At 39.5% G+C, this 20,156-nt stretch overlaps 2 protein-coding genes across 11 annotated transcripts in view; both read right to left on the bottom strand.

Moving 5' to 3' along the window:
- The window catches only part of SNX14 (sorting nexin 14), a 52,140-nt gene extending 47,839 nt beyond the window's left edge, over positions 1 to 4,301 (bottom strand). For 2 of the 7 annotated variants that reach the window (XM_030446886.1, XM_030446883.1), the window contains exons 1-4: positions 3,425 to 3,584; positions 3,156 to 3,276; positions 2,234 to 2,310; positions 2,041 to 2,119 (exon numbers count right to left, since the gene is read on the bottom strand). In XM_030446886.1, the coding sequence (XP_030302746.1) occupies positions 2,041 to 2,119; positions 2,234 to 2,310; positions 3,156 to 3,276; positions 3,425 to 3,573 (426 nt within the window). In that variant the 5' untranslated portion in view covers positions 3,574 to 3,584. The other 5 variants (XM_030446889.1, XM_030446882.1, XM_030446885.1 and 2 more) reach the window with 5 other exon arrangements.
- Positions 4,302 to 17,719: 13,418 nt separating this feature from the next.
- SYNCRIP (synaptotagmin binding cytoplasmic RNA interacting protein) overlaps positions 17,720 to 20,156 on the bottom strand; it is a 28,071-nt gene continuing 25,634 nt past the window's right edge. For all 4 annotated transcript variants that reach the window (XM_030446744.1, XM_030446739.1, XM_030446738.1 and 1 more), the window contains exon 12: positions 17,720 to 20,156. This exon is cut by the window's right edge. The gene's annotated coding sequence lies outside the window, so the exon portion shown is untranslated.

Below are 20,156 nucleotides of genomic sequence, written 5' to 3' on the forward strand. Positions count from 1 at the left end.
AGGAAGGCACGGAACTTCGGTCTGGCACTTCCCTCAATGTAAGCACACAAAGAAAAGAAAGGAATAAGAAACATGGCAGAGACATACAAAAGCCATACCTATACTGCTTAAAAAAAAAAAAAAAAAAGCAGGGCCAGTGACATGCCACTGGAGCAAAAAGAAAGCACAAAGAGCAGCCCACACCATTTTGATAAATCAGAACTACAGCGACAGCAATCCAATAGAAAATGCTCATGTGTATGAATACATTTTAAATATCAGCCTTAGAAGATAACTCCTATATACTTGTATCTCTGACAAGGAATGTTCTACAAACAACTTTTTTAGCATTAAATACCCATCTAAGAGAAACAGGAAATTTCTAGCTCTTTTACATTTACAACATCCTTTGGTAAACTGTCACAGCTGTTTGCTGTCCAAAATTCGGAAAAAAAAATTACATGCAAATAACCAATCATTTTACATTTTATTAATTAAACAAGAGTGTAGTGGAACAAAGCAATCAGACGCCTCTGATTACCGAGAAGTGGGTGTGAGCCGGTATCAAATCCACCTGTGCCCAATTAAGGCAGGCCCCCTATTGAGCATGTGCAAGACCAGGGGGCCAATAAAAGGTGAAACTCACAGCCACAGACTAGCTCACTCTCAAGCACTGTATTACCTTTATTGCGCCACAAGTGCTCATTGTCTCCAAGGTAAGGCTTTCTGTGGAGTCTCGAACCCGGGGCTTTCGGCATTGCAGTACTGGGTCTTAACCAGCTGCGCCACAAGAGCCTCACCTTGGAGGTAATGAGTGCTAGTGGCGCAATAAAGGTAATACAGTGCTTGAGAGTGAGCTAGTCTGTGGCTGTGAGTTTCACCTTTTATTGGCCCCCTGGTCTTGCACATGCTCAATAGGGGGCCTGCCCTGATTGGGCACAGGTGGATTTGATACCGGCTCACACCCACTTCTCGGTAATCAGAGGCGTCTGATTGCTTTGTTCCACTACACAAGAGGTTCATGATAGTCTATTTGAATTATATTCAAAAAATACAACGGGGCCTAAACTTATTCAGAAAATCATTTTAATAGATTAAGTAATTTTAAATCAATAAAAGCTTAATTCTGAAGTTACAGAGGAAGTCACTAAATTAAACCAAAGGAAGTCAACAGCTTATTTTCTATGTTTTTTTAAAAAACATTCCTTGACTGTTCATCCCCCCCTTCCATTAAGGTTTTCATTCTTTTGCTACTTCTGCTATGGGGCATGCCCAGGACAGCCCCACACACAGCTGACACCACATCTGACACACATCTTGTATCACAAACTCAGCTTTCACTTCAGATACCACATTGTTACTTGTGAGAGCTGACAAGCAGGAATATTCTCACTTCTGACATGTCAAATGGTCATCCTCTTACCACAGAACTCCAAAGTCTGATTTCTAAATAAATGAAAGTTACATTCTCTAAGAGCTTGCACATTTTCCTGGCTTTGAACAAGGACAAAAGATATCTAATTTAGATGCCAAAGAATTTCATCAATTACCAAATCAGGGGAAATAAAAAAAAAAAAACCAACTCCTATAAAAACAGCTCTTCAGATAGCTCTTTAGAAAGAGAACAAAACAAAATTTCTGATTTACAGCCTTATTAAAAACAGTTATCCATGCTATTCTTTTAATAAATCCACTAAATTACTTTGTAGACAGATTTTGTTATAGCTTTGTATGACGATTTTAAAAAGCTACTATCACCCTTTAACTTTTCAAGAAGCAGAAGTGTTCAGTTATAACTGTTCTTTACCATCTACTTCCCAATTTACACAGATGTTTACTCTATGTTCTGGGCACACTACTACACCAACAGTCAGATCGGTCTCAACAAGTTGGCCATCCTGCCTCCCTGCTCCTGGCAGGTGGTTTTTTCTATTTGACTTTGACAGGAACAATTTTTGCATAAACAGGAAGTGCATCTGAACTGTCTACTGACCCAGAAGTAAGAGATACATACTAAAAACTCTGGATTTCAAGGTACTAAAGAAATGAAGCAGCAATTACCTCTGAAAGTGATGCATCAACCTTGGAAGACACTTTCAGATCCAGCCATGGCTGATAGTTTTCCAGAAGCAAAGTAGGTCTGTAGAAGAGCAAGGAAAAGATGACTTAACAATATTTGGAATTTTCCTACCGTTTCGTGCAAAATGTAAGAAATGGGTGTAAAAAAGTAATGGGTGCCATGCAGTCAATTTACCTGTGCCTCTTGCATTTGACCTTGCCACATACAGCACAACTGTGACCGTGGGGGAACAGCTCTGGCAATTCTAACTGCTAAGAGAAGATATTTGGACAAGTTTACATTCTTCAGAACGATTACTCTCTTAATATACTGATAACATTCATTCATTTCCTTTTAGACCATACAATTACAGAGAACTAAACAGGATAAAGTCCAAGTTGTTCTTCCAGCAAAGGAAAACAAGATAGCAAGGCATGGTATGAGACACAACTGAACCAAACAGAAAAATCACTTTCACTAAAACAAAATTTGAGATACCCTTTCACATATCCAGCTATCTCCCTGTGTATCAGCTGGTCCAGTTAAAAGACCAGCTGGTTTCTCTACAAAACTTGCCCTACTCATAGCCTTGACCTATTGTAATTACATTTTTGCACTATGAAAACCTCTATTAAGTCATTTAAAGTTAAAACCCTGCGATTTTCTCTGTGAATCTTTTTTCTTTGAAACGAAGTACCACTTGGAGAAGTTTAACTACAATTATCAAAGAAGACTTAGCGCTGGCTTACCAAAGGAAGAGCACCTTTAGAAAAGAAAAAGCCTCAACAAAAATAAGAAACAACTAAGTAACGTCCCAACTACTTGAAACTCAACTGCCAGAAGTGACAAACGGGTGAAGAAAATAACGTCCACAAACAGAAACACTGGCTTTACAGCCATATGCAGATCTGATGGGACTGTGCAGAAGAGGTGTGAAGTGTCCAAAGTCTTGATCACTGCATCCTTGCTACAAAGCACCCACTGACGGGTGGGGAAGAGCTGTACTGATGGGCAGTATTTCTGAAAGCACCTAGAATTACACAAGGACTGACACCCGACATAAACTCTTCCCAAATTTAAAGAAAGACAACACAAGAACGTTAACTGACGTCTTTACCTTCGGGTTATATTTTATTGTAAAAAGAATATTGGGCAAGAGAGAATCCGGTCCCAGTGAATAGTAGAAGGTGACAACACCAGCCACAAACGACCAGAAGATCATTAAAACGTGAAGATACCTTACAAACAAACAGGAAGGAAACATTACAGCGTGACAGCGCTACACCGGGACGGGACGGGACCGGCCCGACCCGACCCGGCCCGGCTCGGCTCCCCCGCCCCACCCTACCCTACCCCACCCCTCTTTCCCTGTGCGGGCCCGGTTACCGGTTGAGGAGGAGGGTGGCGGCGCCCAGCCCCAAAAGCAGACAGCAGAAGAGCGGGTACTGCCGGCAGGTTTCCCGCAGCACCTCGGCGCCCCTCACCCGCTGCCTCAGCCACTGCCCGACCGCCCGTACCCACCCCCACCCCCCCATGGCCGCCGCCGCCTCATCCCGGCGCGGGGCCAACGCGGCCGCCGGGGCAGGGGAGGCCGCGCCGCTTCCGGTCCTGACCGGCGGCACGTGACGGGGGAACACGTGACAGGGGACGTCCCTCTTCCTCCTCCTCCTCCTCCTCCTCCTTCCACCCCAGCGTCAGGCGGCCGCCATCTTGTGGCAGGGTGGGCGGCCCAAGCTGGTGGTGGGAGGTGGGAGGTGGGTGAGGCGCCCCCGGACCCGCGGGCGTAAAACGCGATGCTGTTGCCGGGCCGGGTGCTCCCGCCTCTCCGCAGACTCGGGGAGAGGCGGGCAGGGCTTAGGAGGCCGGGTCGGAGCGGAGGAGGCGGCGGACGGCTCCGGGCCGCGGCGAGCCTAAGGCCGGGTGAAGGCTGAACGCACGGAGGCCTGTGGGAGCCTCAGCCCGGCTGCGGCGGCCGGGCGGGAGGAACGGAGGTGGGCCAGGCGGCTGCTGGCCTCGCCGCAGCGTCTCGGGACGTGGCGACGGCTGGCGAGGGAGAAGCGGCGGGAAAGGCGGCCACGGGCCGCGGTTCTCCGAGGGGAAAAGGAGCGGAGCAAGACCGAGCTGCCAAGCCGAGTGGAGCTTGGTGGGATCTGGGGGAGCACCCTGCTCCCCGAGAAGATCCTGCCAGCAACCCTCCGGTGACGCGCCCGGATGGCATTTAGAGCTCTGCTGTGTAACATGGTGTGCTAAGCTCTGTAAATAGATGTCTGATGACAGAAAGCTGACCTAGTTATAAATACTTAGGTTCTGGACAACAGGGGCTCCTAGTGCCGAGAGACAGAAACTGCTACAGCTGATTAAATGCTCTATATTTAGATGACGACTGAACTTAATTTAGTGACTGAGACACTTAACGCATCTCTCAAAACTTCGTAATTGCTTGTACAGAAAAGGAACAGGGTAGGGAAAAGGTAACAGAACCTCCTTACCATCAGTAAGTATACAAGATCAAGGCACTGAAAATACACCGATTCTGGAATGTTATTTATTGCTCTTGAGAACGATTTAAAGCAAACTTCACATAAATAATGGCCTTTAGGTACAGTTTCAGTTACCAGCTTTCAGACTTATGATTTCATCAAATCTCTAGTTACTCAGCCTCATGAAGTTCAAAATTATGGCATTACTGGTTGTGGGAAAACTAGCTCAAGGGATAAAACAGAAATGCTTAAACAACTTCTGGGAAATTTGAACTGATCGGGGGGCTTCCAGATTGCAAATACAGAAAAGATCTGCTCAAGGAGAGCTGTCTGCTTTTGGGTTGTTTCAAGAAGTTACTGTTGCCTTTTATACACATTTGAACTAGCTCCACACAGGCACATTTGGGCAAAGGATGAAACACTTTTGTAAAGAAGACCCGTGCAAATATTCAGTGAAAACCCTGCAAGTAGTAGTTGAGGATGAGTCAGTATCTAGGAATCAAAATCTGAAAATAACTTTCAGACTTTTCTCTCAGGTGTTTGTCATTTTATGCAGCACTTCCCTTGACCTCCAGAGCAGGTGAAAGGCTGCAGTTTGACTTCAGTATGTTGACCTTTCTCAGAGAGCTTGGCAAAAGCCCAGGGTCAGCTTGAATTTCTTTAAGAGCATCTGCACAGTATTACTTTGTGTCAGTCCACATGTTTTCTATTAGGAAAAAACCAAACATACATGGTGCATACTGAAGAAATCCCTATTCAGAAGAAATAAATTTTCCTCAGAAAATTCTATTTTGCTACCCGTTTACTTTATCCTTAGCTTTATTGCTTGTGATTTTTAGTCATCTGGCAAAGTTTTTTAATAAGGAATAACTTAATTAAATCTGCAATTCTGAAAATATTTCATAAAGATACCCCAGCATCACATATTTGTAACAAGGAAGCAACTTTGCAACGCAGTCCAGAAGGAAAACAAGTCAGTCTTCTTCCATTTGTCTGCTCTGTGTAAAATTCCTTTGATTTGAAGCTTCATTGTTCAAGGCTACGTTTATTTAGCGTAAAATTGCCGTATTCACATTTGGCACTTTATCATCTGGGAAGCTGTTTCATTTCCTTTGATCCACAGCCTTTAAGTCTGCTGGGCAGACCCTACAACAACCTGCTGGATCCCATCCTTGCTTGGCCAGAGGCAGTAGGATTAGCATTGCCCACCACCCTCCTCTGCAACCCTTCCCCGTGCAACTACTCCAACTGCTCCGCTACATTGAAAGACATTTTGCAACATAAGTATGGAAGAACAAAAGTGAAGTAGTGTCAACGCTAAGCTTTTTCAAAATCCTCTTGAATTTATGTGAGAAACAGGAACTTTACCCATTCCCCAGCAACAACAAGTCTTTATCTTCTCATGTAGATTGTTAGGAAGATTCTCTGGTTAACTTGGGGAGCTGAAAGGGAGAGCAAGCATTTGGAGATGGGCTCTGAAGGAATGTGGGCAAGACTGTTGCTCTGGAAAGCTAGATTTTATTTTAATATTTAGGATGTTAAGAGGATCTTTCAGTGATCATACTTCCTGCAAAGTATGTTGTCTGTATTTTTATTCTTAAACAGCAACAGAAGATTGTGTATTCTAGTATTAAAAATATATTACTGTAAATTTTGAACATTATAAAGACACATTTGTTGGCTGAATAATATCAGTTAAAAGGCTGAGATTCTATTTACCAAAGTACACTTTAGTTTTAAACAAACCAGGCAGTGAACTGAAATGCAGATATTCTCAACCAGCTGACTGCATTTAGTTTACTGTTTTGGTTTTTCTCAAGGCACTACATAATTATCTTTTTCAAGCATACAGTTGTCCGGGCTAACTTTCATAACGCAATGTAATCCTCATATTTGCCCAATGAGGAACTAAGTTTTCTTTCATGTATTATTCCCCACTAATCCCTAATGATTTCCATGGGCCTTTTCCACCATTTTAACCTTTAGCTAGTTAGCAAAGAATGTCCATTTTAAATATTTAGCAAGTAGCTAAGCTTAAGTAAGAAAAACAGAAAATTGGTGAGTCAGATCCCAAGAAAATTAATCATTAGTGCAGGTATTTTACATTTCACTTTGGAGTTCTGAACTTTAAGGGCATCCATCAACAGCTGAGAGGCCCACAATTTGATACACATTTCTGGCTTGGTCTGGGAAGGAGGATAATTACTAGCACTTAGGTAAACAAAACTATCTTTATTGTCATAAATAGTCCCATTCATTTGTCTGTTAACACGTTAATAAACTGCCAATAGGCAGACTCATGGCATTTGGGAGTTGGCTCCTGCAGCACCCACACAGGCCTGTGCTTGCCAGCTGTATGGGAATGTGCTGCCCCTGGCTGGCCTGGGTTCTTGAATTTCTGGACTGCCACATTATGGACCATACGTTGACCCTCAGTATTGCAAGGTTAAAGCAAACTGGACAAGGAAATAACACAGTGCGAAAAGTATCTACGGGATACTCTGGGTTTCCAGATAAAATCCCACACAAGTTTTTTTCTAGAAGAACAGGGGAGCTCAGATGCTCCAGAACAGAGAGCAAAATGGCAGGTGGAGGGAAAAACTATTTTAAAAATATGAACAACACACTTCTCAAAAGGTCACTGGTCTTTACAATTGCAGGGGAGTGAACTGCCAACTGACAGATTTAAATACTTTGGGTTTTGTTTAGAAACGTTCAGCAAGCAATTGAGGTTGAAGGGAAGGGTGCTTTGGTTTTAAACAGGGGCTTTTGGTTTTAAACACTCAAAATTCATCATTATTAAAAAAAAAAAAAAACAAAACCCTAAAAAAATTGTAAAATACAATTCAATTAGAAGACCTAAAATACCTACCAGGCTGTGTTTAGGACAGAAGCCATCAAGTAACTGACTGGCACCAGGCAAAATAGACACCCCCCAGGGGGAAACGACAGAGAGAGTGTTCTGATAAGGAAATTGAAGTGAAAGAACCCATGTCAGGCAAGACAGTTTCCAGAAGCTCAGTTTAGTATGACTGAGAGGAACAATGCCAAGCAAACCAGAGAGGTGCACTGAACATAGCAGAATTTCAGTGGGAAAAGTCCAGTTAGGAAAATGTAACATTGGCAAGAATGAAAAATAAATAAATGCAATATCCTAGAGACAGTTGTGCCTTAAGGAAACTAACTCTCAAGGAGCATGTAAAAAGGGTCAGAGCAACATTAATACATATACACCTTTTCTTCAAGTTGTTAATGTGAAATACATTTGAAGACTAGATAGTGCTGAGAGTCTAGGTATTGGAGATGAGAAAAATTAATCCTGTTGTAAATACAATTTGTGGGACATTAAAGAAGGATAATAGAGCAGAAATTTGCAAGGTGGGTAGAGAAGATGACTACAGACAACAAGAAATAGAGGCCTACTGAATAAAAACTGAACAGCAAAAAACACCATTAAGCATTATGCATAGGGAAAGGCTCTGGACCTATACAGGAGACACTGGAAAGATGCTTAAGAAATCAGTACTTTGTAGCAGCATTTGTCAAATTTATATAATCTATGGAAATTTTGTATATAATGTATACAACTCTAAGGATAGATAAGTTCTCTGGTTATGCTGAACTGTTACATGCCAAGGGAAGATCTGGTTAACACAATACCTTCCAAAAACCTAGGCTGATTATGGGCAAACCAGGAAAATTCGAAAAGTAGCTGGATGTTAGGAATTTTTAAGAAATGAGCTGTACCAATGCTAACAGTTAAAACAATGCATAGCATATACTTAAAAGAGTCTGAATGAAAATTAAGCTTACAGCTTACAGCAGATACTTTTACTGTATTTTACTTACAGCTACAGCAGATAAAGAAAACCCTGGCCTGGATATGCACTTGGTGAAAATAGGTGTCAGGTCCTGAAGGAAATTTCCACTGACCATCTCTGAGGTCAGTGGGGGAAATTTTCAAGTAGGGAGTTTGAAGAGAAATTGGAGCCATACAGCCTTGATTCAGCTGAAGTAAAAAGTATCAAGAAAATCCTTGTAAGTTGACATTTGTTTCTGTTAAAACATTGCAGCACCTATAACTATTATGAGACCCAGGAAAATTTAAAGCTGGTGTAAGTTTTTCATCACAGATCCATGATGGATTCATAAAAACAGCTGTACTGGATGAGCAGAGGTTCAACTAAGTGAGCATCCTGTTTGTGGTGATGGCCATCAGGCAATACATACACAGGAAAAAATTGTAAATGCATAGCAAGAATATTATACTTTTCCCAGATAGTTACTGTGATATGGAATCTTGGTGAAAAAATTTCTCAGAATATTGCAAAGTTTCAGGTTTTTTTTTTAACAGCCACGGACTATAACATCCACAAAAATCACACAGTGAGGAATTCCACTACTTATTTACACTTGTGTAAATTAAGATACTGGTCTCCAAACACTCAAGTGTTTCATTTAGTATTTTATTCAAAGAGATGGTAAAAAAATAATTCCTTACTCATCACAATTGCTGCTATCTAAGCAAGTTGTCTTTTACTCTGATGAATTGTTCACGAAAACACTTTTTTTTTTTTTAAATCTTTTATCATCTCTGTTCTCTCCTTGTCCAAGAATTTTATTACTTCTTGTGTTTTCCAGTGCTGGAGTGGGGACAGAAGGAAGGAAGGAAGGAAAACAAAACTGTCCAACCAAACAGCATTTAAAATTATTTTTATTAGTAGAGACAGTACCTTCTTAAATTGTTCCTTAACTATTTTTTTCCCCTCTTTAGTGTATTCTAACTTTTCAACCTATTAAGATTTATCTTTTTCCTTATGTGTTTTTGTTGAATTCTTTTCTTCCATTTTAGGAACAAGACTGAAAAAAATTCCTGACCTGGAGTCAGGAAGTTCAAATTAACACATGAACTTGTCAAAAGTGGAAAAAAGTCTAATTATAATTGAAGGCTGCTAATTAAGCCAGCTTGTATCAGAGAAAGGTTTTAGTATCAACGTGTCCAGTGCTTAGAAGAATCATGTAAACCCAGAGGTACTGGCGAGATCCATGAGGCTCTTCTTAGTGACTGCTGAGCTGGTATAATGAAGCTCATTGCTTTAGCTTCTGTGGGTACAGCAGTAAATGCTCTGAGTGTTTTTGCCAGGTCAGAATTCCACAGAGATATTTTTAGTTTAGGCAGACAGTTTCTCTGAGAACATGAAGTGTGTACAAGCAGTTTAGGATGAGAGTAAAGCAACACTAATTATCACCCACAAAAAGTTGTTTGTGCTTCAAGTGAAGTCTTTCATCACTTTACAGGAATTGTTACAGAGCCAGTTGTATAAGCAGGATATTGTTTTGTTTACCCTTTGTTGGCTGAGGACATGTGCAACGAACAGCATTTTCCTCCATTTAAATGATGTACAGTAAAAACAGAGGCATTTTTAAATATTAAAGAGACAATAAAAAAGCAACAGGACATAAATTTTGTTTCCCCATTGAAAATATTGATGACAAAAGCAAAAAAATTCTGATCTATGCTAATGGACATTATGCACAAAATCATACTGAGAGTCTGAACAGAGAGCTCTTCCTCCTCAGATGTAAAGATGGGTTTTGAGGCTTTTTGAAAACGACTTTCAGAAGCACATGGGCAGCTTGCTTGTATTACTTATTTTAGGGCACAAGTTGAGCTTATAGCTCCATGTTCCCCTACATGAGTAATGATTATTTTAATGAGAACTCCATAAGTGGGGTTCAGTATCAAGCTCTTGTAAGGCCAGGCTTCTTTACAGCTCATAGCAGATCAATGCTATCTTTAACAGTTGTGCAAGTTTCCAAAGGTATGCCAAACTTTTTTTTTTTTCCCCCTAAAAAATGCTGCCATTTTAATAGAGAAGTGATGTATTATTATAAAAGAAGCAGATGATCCCTCCCTGGGCCTATCAGCAGACGTACCTTGGCAGGACAGACAGCTCCTCTTTCTCCCACAGCAGCCAACAGTAGTTACTTGTGGTTCCTCCAGATGTTCTGCAAGTACAGTTCCTGGTTATGGTGCACACCTGCATGGTGGTTTTCCCTAAAGTGTCCTTTGGGGAGGGAGAGTGCATGCTTAGGCAGGAAAGAGGACTCTGAGCTGTTTGGAAAAGCGACAAACTGTGAAATCAAGAAACAAGGACTTTTGAGGAAGACTTAGCTCATTTCTGTGGAACTTCATTCCTTACAAGTTTTATTTTGCTTTTTATGTTCTGTACTAAGTAACTAGCTACGAGAGACATTGGAGATTGTACTGGGGGGGGCTGCTGTTATTAAAGCTCAGTATTACTGTAAAACTTCCTGAATCAATTTCCAATGGGTGACTGAATGACTTGCAATGGCATAAGCTACCTGGCTCATCTTTGCTGTTCTACTAAGTCCAAAAGAAATGGTATAAAATGCTAGGCATGAAGTTTTTCCTCTTTCACAAATACATAAAGTATGTATTAATAAGGGAGCATTTTAATATAAAAATCAACTTACCAACTTTCATAGAAAACTGCAAAGAATAACATTTCCCTTTAAGAAGCCACGAATCCTCCAGTATAGTCTCAAGTCTGGGAAATTCTCCGTAGATCCAGCTTTTAGAATCCCTTTCCCTCACACTATCCTTCCCCCCCAAGGTCTCTGGGATTTCAACAGATTCAAGTAAGACATTGTAACACCACACATGGAACTGGGAGACCTCAGACCTCAACTTGGGGTCTTGCAGTTCAGATATAAGAGGGAAGAATTGGGTTTTTTTTTCTTGAGAAAGTAGATTTTGGTTCAGAAGTTGCCAAAATGGTGAAAGGATTCTCTTAGTATCATCCAGGTTCCTAGTAGTCCATATATGAATCCATATATAAGTAGCACGTCCTGCACTGACCACCATTCAACTTGGCCAAAGAGTAGATCAAGTACTAATCTATCACCATACTGTGGTGTTTTGTCTACATCCATGTGTTTCTCGGATACATTATGATCAGGAAACCTGGAATACCAGTCTCAGTTCTGGAAAGCCCAGGTTTCTGGTGTTCTCCTGGACCAGTGCCCAGCTGTGCTCCCTTCTCTCTCCATTTTACCATTCAGCTGTTTGGTAGATGTGGAGAAGTCAAAATAATGACTCTCTTCTTCCCAAAGGCCCAAGGACAGTACTTAAAAGCCAGCAAAGTAAAGGAACAAAACTGAAATCACATCTTATCTAGATGAGCAGTTTTGGCAGTAATAAAACATGGCAGCTAGTGCACTTAGTCCAAGGTGTCCTAGTTCAAAACTGCTCACCTGAGTTTCACCAAGAACTTAGAACATGCACCCATCTCCACTGGACACTCACTTCTCATTACTTCTACAGTCAGGAACGTTTCCATCTCCCACTGAGTCTTCAGAGATGCCGCTCACCTGCAGAGAAAATGACAACTTTTCCCCACTGAAAGCTGCCTATGAAAACACAATGCTTCTGTTTATCATGAGTGCTGACCAACAAGATACAAAGTGTTACCTATACTTAATCCTTTTAACTCTGTGAAAAGATCATCCTGGTGAACTAAAATTTTCAAGAGTATTCTACCTTACCACATTCCTTCTCCAGGCTTCTCATACCCCATCATCTCATGCAGGCTTTTGCATTTCAGAACCTTAGAATATAATTCCATTGGTTACTTTAAAAAGTGGGGTGGTTTTTTGTTTTTTACTAAGACATGTATGAGCTCTAGCCTAGATTTGAAAAAAATGAGCATATTCAACCTTCATACTGCCTCTCAGCTCACATCTCTGGAGATCCCAGATGTTTCTACTACATCATAAGCACCTTCAGTTCTTCTAAGCACCTGAAGACCACCTCCAGAGTAAAACACATCTGTTTGGGCTATCTGCACCAAAAGGTCTTTGATGAAAGGTCCTGGCCTGATCCCAAGAAACAATCAGCTACTTTTTACTTTTCTCTCTCAGGATGCTGGGCTTGTATTGCATGCTTTTCCAGAAAAGCAACAACTCTCTAAAAAGAACCTGATGTACTTGGGAGCTCTTTGGGCCCAACCTGAATTTGAAATCTGTGAAGAGGCTGCTGAGCTGGCACTGACTCAGCCCAGCTTGCAAGTGGAAAACCTATTCTCACTTTGTCCTTTGCACTGAGACATTCAAATCAAGACTCTGCATGCAAACTTTGCTATGAATACAACATTCCCACAAGCATCACTCAATTAGGAGGCATCATCAGGCCCAATTTAGGAACAGTTTTTTCTCATTACCCCACTTTTGACCACCATTTAAGGGATTATTAAGGGCAGTGAGTGGCAAACATGTCATACCAGACTCTACCTATACTGAAAAAAGGGCCATGTTTGGATATTCAAGACTGGCTCTAGCTTCCCTGGAGCTGAGACTTCATCACTTCAAAACAGCACATTTAACACCAGCAGCTCTAGGGTATCTCTCACCTCTCAGAACAGTAGATCTGAAGTATAGCATTAAGCACTGTAACAGGTTTTCTCAGCATTTTTGTATTTGTCTGTGTTCAAACCTCCCCCCTTACAGGGATACATCCAAACAGACCATTTTCTTCTAAAATTTCTACCAAGACAAAGCGGTCCTGAGGATTACAGCAGCAAGGACAGGTTCTTTTTACCTTTAGACATGTAATCCAAGGACCCTGTCCCTGCCTTTTAACCTGAGGTTTGAAACTGAGCAAGTTCCATCACCTACATTCCCTTCACATCACACTGTGGCTACTACACAGTGCTGGGCTTAAGAGTATATCTACCTTTCACAGGAAAAGGACAGGCTGATTAATATCAGGAAAAATCCTACATAGCTGTAACATAGCTAAACGAAATTGTTCTACCTTGTGGTTTTGTCAGCTTTTTTACCTGCCTATTTTGCCTTTAACCCTAGATTAAAAACTTGCCAGTATTTTTAGCTCAGGTACATTTAATGGTTGTCTGGTAAGGACAGGTCAGATGATTTCTTGACCCAGCTGTATTCCTCATGTTTTCTCAAGGGGCAAACAGGGCTATGCTTTGTTGAGAGCTTTCCTAATTGGGAATGTTTCTGATTCTATCACTCCTAGGTCCATCTTTTAAATACAAGGATTTAAACCCTTTGTATTCCTGAGGAATTTCCCTTGTTGCCACCACTGCTTTAGAAAAAAATCATAGATTAGAAGAGTCTTCTTATAGAAGTATTATAGAATACACAGGGTATATTATAGAATACCCTGTAAATTTTCCTTTTCACAGGGACACTTTTTGCCCTTCAAGATGTCCAATGTTCTGAACATTAACCACAATTTTAGTGTATTTGTGAAACCTAAGATCTCTCTACGCAATTTCAAACATGTGACTGAAAGGCAGAAGTTTCAAGACTATTAGTTTCATCTCACTTGCTCCATGCCTAAGAACTCAACATCTCTCACCTATTTAACCTGCGTGCTCCTAGAAAGCATTGTATATTTAAGTCCTCTCCTAAAGACCTTTTGACAACAGGGTACGGGTGGGGTGGAAGGTATTGGTTTTTTTCCCCAACTATATGCATTTTTGCTAGAAAGAGCAGTTCTAGGATAGACTGAGTATGTGTTAATAGCAATGCATTTCTTCACAAAGTTCAGAATGATTCTCAAATGCACGCCTTGATTACTGAGATCCAACTATGCCCAGCCATCCGATCTTAAAACCACAACTGCTAAGTTCTTGTGTCTTTAAATTGCATGTGGAATTTGACCCTTACATATTTACACCTTTGTGTTTTAAAGCAGAAAAAGGCTGCTTCAAAATTACTTGGACAGATGCTTAACACAAAGTATCCATGACTGCCTCTTGTTCTTCCACAACTACAAAAAGGGACTGGATCCCAGTCCAGTAACTGCTGTACTGCAGTTCCTGTCCCAGCTGTTCTTTACCAACTCCACAGTAAAACTCCAGAAGCATTTCAGCAGACTTCAGTACCAAGTAATCTGCTTTAGCACAGGCCATCAATGAAGATTGTTGGAGCTGAGTGAGATGAGACCACTATGTGATTCACCTCAATGCTATTTGTGGCAAGCTTTGATGTACCACAAAGTGCATTATAAAGTGGGAGGCTTCTCTTCTGAAAAAGCTTAGTCAGCAATGCTTTTTCACCATTAATCTGTGTATTTCTCCTCACTTACTACTTTATGAAAGCAGTACTCTTTAGACATGTTACACTGAGGGCTATAAACTGTGAAACTTTAAACAAAGAAAGCAAAACTCTGTGCTTCCTATTAGAAATCTCTACTTTCGGCAGTTATCCTAAGAAAAAAACTACCCTAGAGGAGCTGTTTGGTTTGAGACGTACTGATCATTTCATGTCATACAAATAGTGAAATAATATTGATAGAAACACAGCCACCTGAATGTATCAGATCCTCAAACCAAACTTCGTATTTTTCAATTAGTTTATCATTAAAAAAATGAAGCATACCATTTATTATAATGTTCCCATGGAAACAGCACTTCTATACAAAACTAAATTGCAAACAACACATACACACACACAAAAGGAAGTTACTTCAAATCAAAGAGAATGAAAACATTTCAGGTTGTTCTTCATTTTAACTGGAAGACTGATCTCACTGGAGTCAATACCATAATGGGATTGTTTTAAAGAATTTCCTGAGACCTGTGCTAGCATACCAAAAATACAGTGGAGTAAGGCAGAAGGTGTTACTCAGCTACATGAATGCAGCTTCCACTGCACTCACTGCTAAAGCTTAAAAGCCACATAAAGCTTGTGGTACCTCTCCCTTTTATATTCAAATTAAGTCCTTCATTAGCATGAAGCCTGCAGCATATCTCCTCATTTGCAAATTCTGACAGATTTAAAAAATACACATGTTTTTCTTCAAAGTAATTCTAAGTATTCTAATTCAAAAGCAAGTGTAAACTAACATACTACTGTAAACCTGGGTAAAACTAATAGAAAAAATGTGAAAGGACAATATTTTTAGACTAGTTTAAGGCAGCTACATACTGATCACTTGTTGAAAGTACTACTCACATGGTAACCAGTGACTGTCACTGGAGGTTTGTCTTCTGCTAAAAATACCAATTTAAGCATGCACAAAAAACTCTGTTGAAAGTATGGAACAGGTTAGCTTGTTACAGTAACTTCGCACTGAAAGAGAAAAGGTTTCATTGCACTATCCAAAGAAAGTCTTTGACCACAATCGGAAAAAGGAACAGTTCTTTAAACAGTCACTTCAGCTTTTCCAGATGCAGGGACTAGGTATTTTAATTGTCACCTCAAATGCCGCAATATTAAACATTAAAAGCACCTACCAATTGTGATACATCTGCATTATGAAAAGATTTATTATAATTTATTTTAGGCTAGCTCTCACTAGCATCTTGTAAGACAAAGCTTCATTCTCAAGTACGCTGAAATTGCACCTTAAGAAGAGCTCTAATTTACTGATGGAATACCTATAAAATTGCCTCTGTTGAATTCTAACAAAGGAAGGTATTTAATCTCAAATTAGCTTCATTTAGTAATACATTTTCTAAATAACCACTTCTAGTGACAGAATTAGATGTGTTCTTCATTCCACTGAAGAAGAAAAAAAAAATCTGAAAAATGCTGCTTTAGATGGCAAAACAATCCTGGAAATGGACACTGAGAACCAGGAATTCAGGACCTGATATATTGAACTACCAGCTTTCACTGACAGACATTATTAACAGAAAATCACTTAAAAACTACTGTAATTGCTAACCCATCACTTTAAAAATACATACAGAACTGCCTATGAAGCATTTTGGAGATTTTTTTGAGTCCAAGTATTTAACATTAAACAGTATCAGATGGCACTCAACATTCACTTAGTGTACACACTAAAACTGGAGAGTTCAAATCCACAGCCTCCCTAAATATATGCAGATGAGGAGTCAATTAAACAATATGCTGAAGCTGTATTCTAGGTACTGCAAGCCATTTAAGTACTATAATGTCTATTTTTACTTACCCTTATCTTCTCCGCAGTCAAATGGCACAGGCTGTCTACTGGCTGTGCAGCAGAACTAAGTGCATTTTGTAACTCCTTAGTGCAAAGGAAAGGGGTTAAGATTCAATGTCCCTTCTACATATTACTGACCAAAACAAGTAAAATTGTAGTATTACACTATGTAAACAGAGATAGTGAACTATCACCATAAATCAACCTAATGTATCATTTTCAGGCTAAAGGGAACCCAAATTTCTGACACTGCCAGTTTTACCTAAATGATTGTCAGAAACTAAGTGCTGAGTACGTAACAGTTTTCTTAACATTCATGAATGAAACAACATTTTGAACTGAAATGTATCTTGTGATTCAAGCTTTAAATATGTAAGCAGTATTTCATTACCTAAACACTACATCTATGTTTTCTAGACTGTCACAGGGGCCTTTTTTCCTCCCCTTTTTCAAGGGAGCTTTGGTACTTCCAGGTACCTGGAACTCTTGACTATCTAAGGAAGCTTCCAAGAAGGTAAGTTTAAATAATCAGTGTAATCCAGTGTTGCCAGGTGAGCTCAGATGCACAACACCCACTTGAGAGTTGGCCAGTTGAAAATACATGTTTGTAGAAAAAAAGATAGTAACCAGTTATGTATTGGCAAGGAAAAGGTACCATTACATGAGACAATCACCCCTCTCTCCAAACTCCAAGTAAACTAATAAGCTAGTCCTAGTGGCACTTCTTAATAAATCAATCTACTGTAACAATCAAGGCAAATAACACCAAAGAAGTCACTCTTTCATCCTGTGGATTTTGTAACACAAGTATAATTAAACTTCCAAAGTATAATTAAACATCCTTGACACGATGTATGAAAATCTGTCTCTCAGAAAGAAGTTTATCAGAGCTTCCAGGAAGCTTTATGTTTTTATATCTGTAAAGTAACTATTAATAGTTTATTCCTTGACTCCCCCACTACCCATCAAGGCAAGGACCAAGGAATCATCCCCTCTACTTCCTCTCCTCTAGCCACATACCATTGTTATCTGACAGAGCAAATGACACAGTACAATTTGGCATTTTCTCTGCCCAATTAATGCAACTATCTAGCCTCACCCAAGAGACATCATGTGCTGGTGCTGGCATTAATTCAGCAAGACACTCGACAAAAACAGACTCAAAAGTCTACCATAGCCAGTCATAAAGCTTCTGGCTATGAACACTAACTCAAGCTCCAACTTCACCTTTTTCAATTATCAGAGCACTGCACTGCAAAGTTTATTGCCTACTTCCAAAACTTGCCATTCCATTTTAAACAATAACATTTTCCACTAAATCTTCTCTAATGCAAGTGAAAGAGAAACAGTCAATTTTGTGCAAGGTATCAGTTTAAACACAGTCTTCTCAGAAAATATTACAAGTGTTTACACCCATATTGCCTTTCAGTTTTATTTCTTTAAAAAAATAAGTCTCCCCTAGCTCATGTATGGAAGCATCAAAACAGCTGCTGGGCTGAACAGAAAAGTTAAGCCTCTGAAGAATTAATCAAAGGCACAAGTGAAAATGTTGCAGCCATACATAACACTTCTATCCCAAAATAATAAGTTGGGAATCCTATCTTTATAGGAGGCTAAGTTTATAGTTCTCTCCCCCCATCAATAACAGAATTCGTATTCCTTATATTAGATTTTAAGACAGTATTTAGGCAAGAGTTGTACAATGCAGAAACCAGCCTTTGTATCTGTAACAGCCTTCCCCCAACACTAACAAATTCTGGGTCATAACAAATCTCCTCTTTAAAACCAAAAAAAGTACAGTTGTACATCCTATGTGAAACCCTTCAAACAAAAATGAGTGTTAAAACAAGAGTATAATATTAAAAGCTGTGTATTGGAGTGTTTATAAACCAGAAGTGTTAAGCAGCAGCAGTTTCCAATTTCTTACCAAATTCAACTATTCTTCAAATTTAGGAAGACATTACAAACCAATGTAGAACTATGCTAACTTATACTCAAACCTTTGCAGGTTCTTCTGTAAAGAAAGCCTCCTATGAGAGTGAACAGAGGCAGCACAATACATCAAATCAACACTTGCCTTCAGCATGCCAAAAAGAATTGTCATACATCAATTTGTCACCAAAGCACCGTAAGAGATGCATTATTGCTGTAGAACATTTCAAGTTTACCAACACCCAAGTGCAACCAAACTGATGTTGTATATATGCACTTGCCCATTCTCACCAGTATTTCCACTTAATAATAAATGTTGGCTTTTTTATACAATCAAATTTGATGTTTTGAAAATAACGTGGAGGGTTTTTTTCCACTTTAGTTTTTCCACAATATTAATCACCACATGCAGTTTAGTTTTCTGATCATTTTGCTAAAAAACTGCACCAATATCAGAACAGTGCAAATCATATTTAATTTTAAAAGTTATAATGGCTTGAGTTCATAATTAGAGAGAACACTGTCAGGATTGCAGTATTTTGCTCACTCACCATTGCTTGCAAATCATTTAAAACAAGCTTTCCTGTCCAATTTGACTTTTTTTTTTAAAAAGTCCCCAATGCTTTTATCAGAGCTGAAATTAAGGATATGATCCGCAATTTCAACACACGTAGCGCCTTAATAAAAATGTTTTTATGCACTATTAACTGTCAGAATTCCATAAATACATTAGTCCCCACAAACTTATCTCTAGACTAAGAACTAGTCACTAGCACTTGTGATCCCACAAGTGTTTATCAGCAATGGAGAGATTTCAAGATTAAGAAATCTGGGGACTTCCCTTCTCCTACAGCCCCCGGTGTTTTCACTGTATATCAAGTTCAAAATCGGGTTTCCACATCTTGACAGTGTTCCTTATAAAACCATATGACAGTAAAAGTGCCAGTAGGCATGGCAACCTCTTTTAAGGGAGCATTTTATTTCCTTGGCACTGGGAGCACCAGCACCAAGGATTACATTGAAATTCAAAATTATACTTAAGGCTACAATTAGCAAACTCACTTTCCATAAGCCTAATATTCTATCACTAATTTGAAAATTCAGAAGCTAATGCAACTGTATACTTTTTAATGATCAAATTCGAGGAAAAAGTTACTTTTCTTTAGCAAGGGCAGTATATGAAACTGGTAGCAAATGTCTCTTATGCATCGACTACTCATTTCACCACCATTCACTTACTTTGTCTTAAAGTTCAAAACTGGCAAGGCACATTTACATATTCCAATGAATACTTGACAATTTTAAATTACACTTCATGTCCCAGCTATCCCAGTAATTGACATACAACATACTAAAATGGTTTATTAAGATAAAAAAAAAAAAATCAAATCAATTAATGTGAAACATACAGGCTATTGGCAACCACTACTCTAAAAATTATGTAAATACAAGTAAACATACTGAAATGTGTGCGATTCTAAGTTTTTAACCAGAAGATCTCTGTACTAACACACATTTATATTAATGACACATAAAAAAAATAAAAACTTTATTACAAAAATAAGTTACACTCGCCTCCAGCTTACAGTATAAAACAATTTTATTTGCAGGAATGCAAAATGATTGTTTGCCATGAGCATTTTCAACATATGACATGTCTAATTTTGTTAAAATTTGCATTTACTGGGGGAACTGGTGTGTATAAAACCTTAATTAGGTATAAGCTTCAATTTTCATTGTGGTG

This window comes from Calypte anna, chromosome 3 (assembly GCF_003957555.1).
Source record: "Calypte anna isolate BGI_N300 chromosome 3, bCalAnn1_v1.p, whole genome shotgun sequence".
Classification (NCBI taxonomy): domain Eukaryota; kingdom Metazoa; phylum Chordata; class Aves; order Apodiformes; family Trochilidae; genus Calypte; species Calypte anna.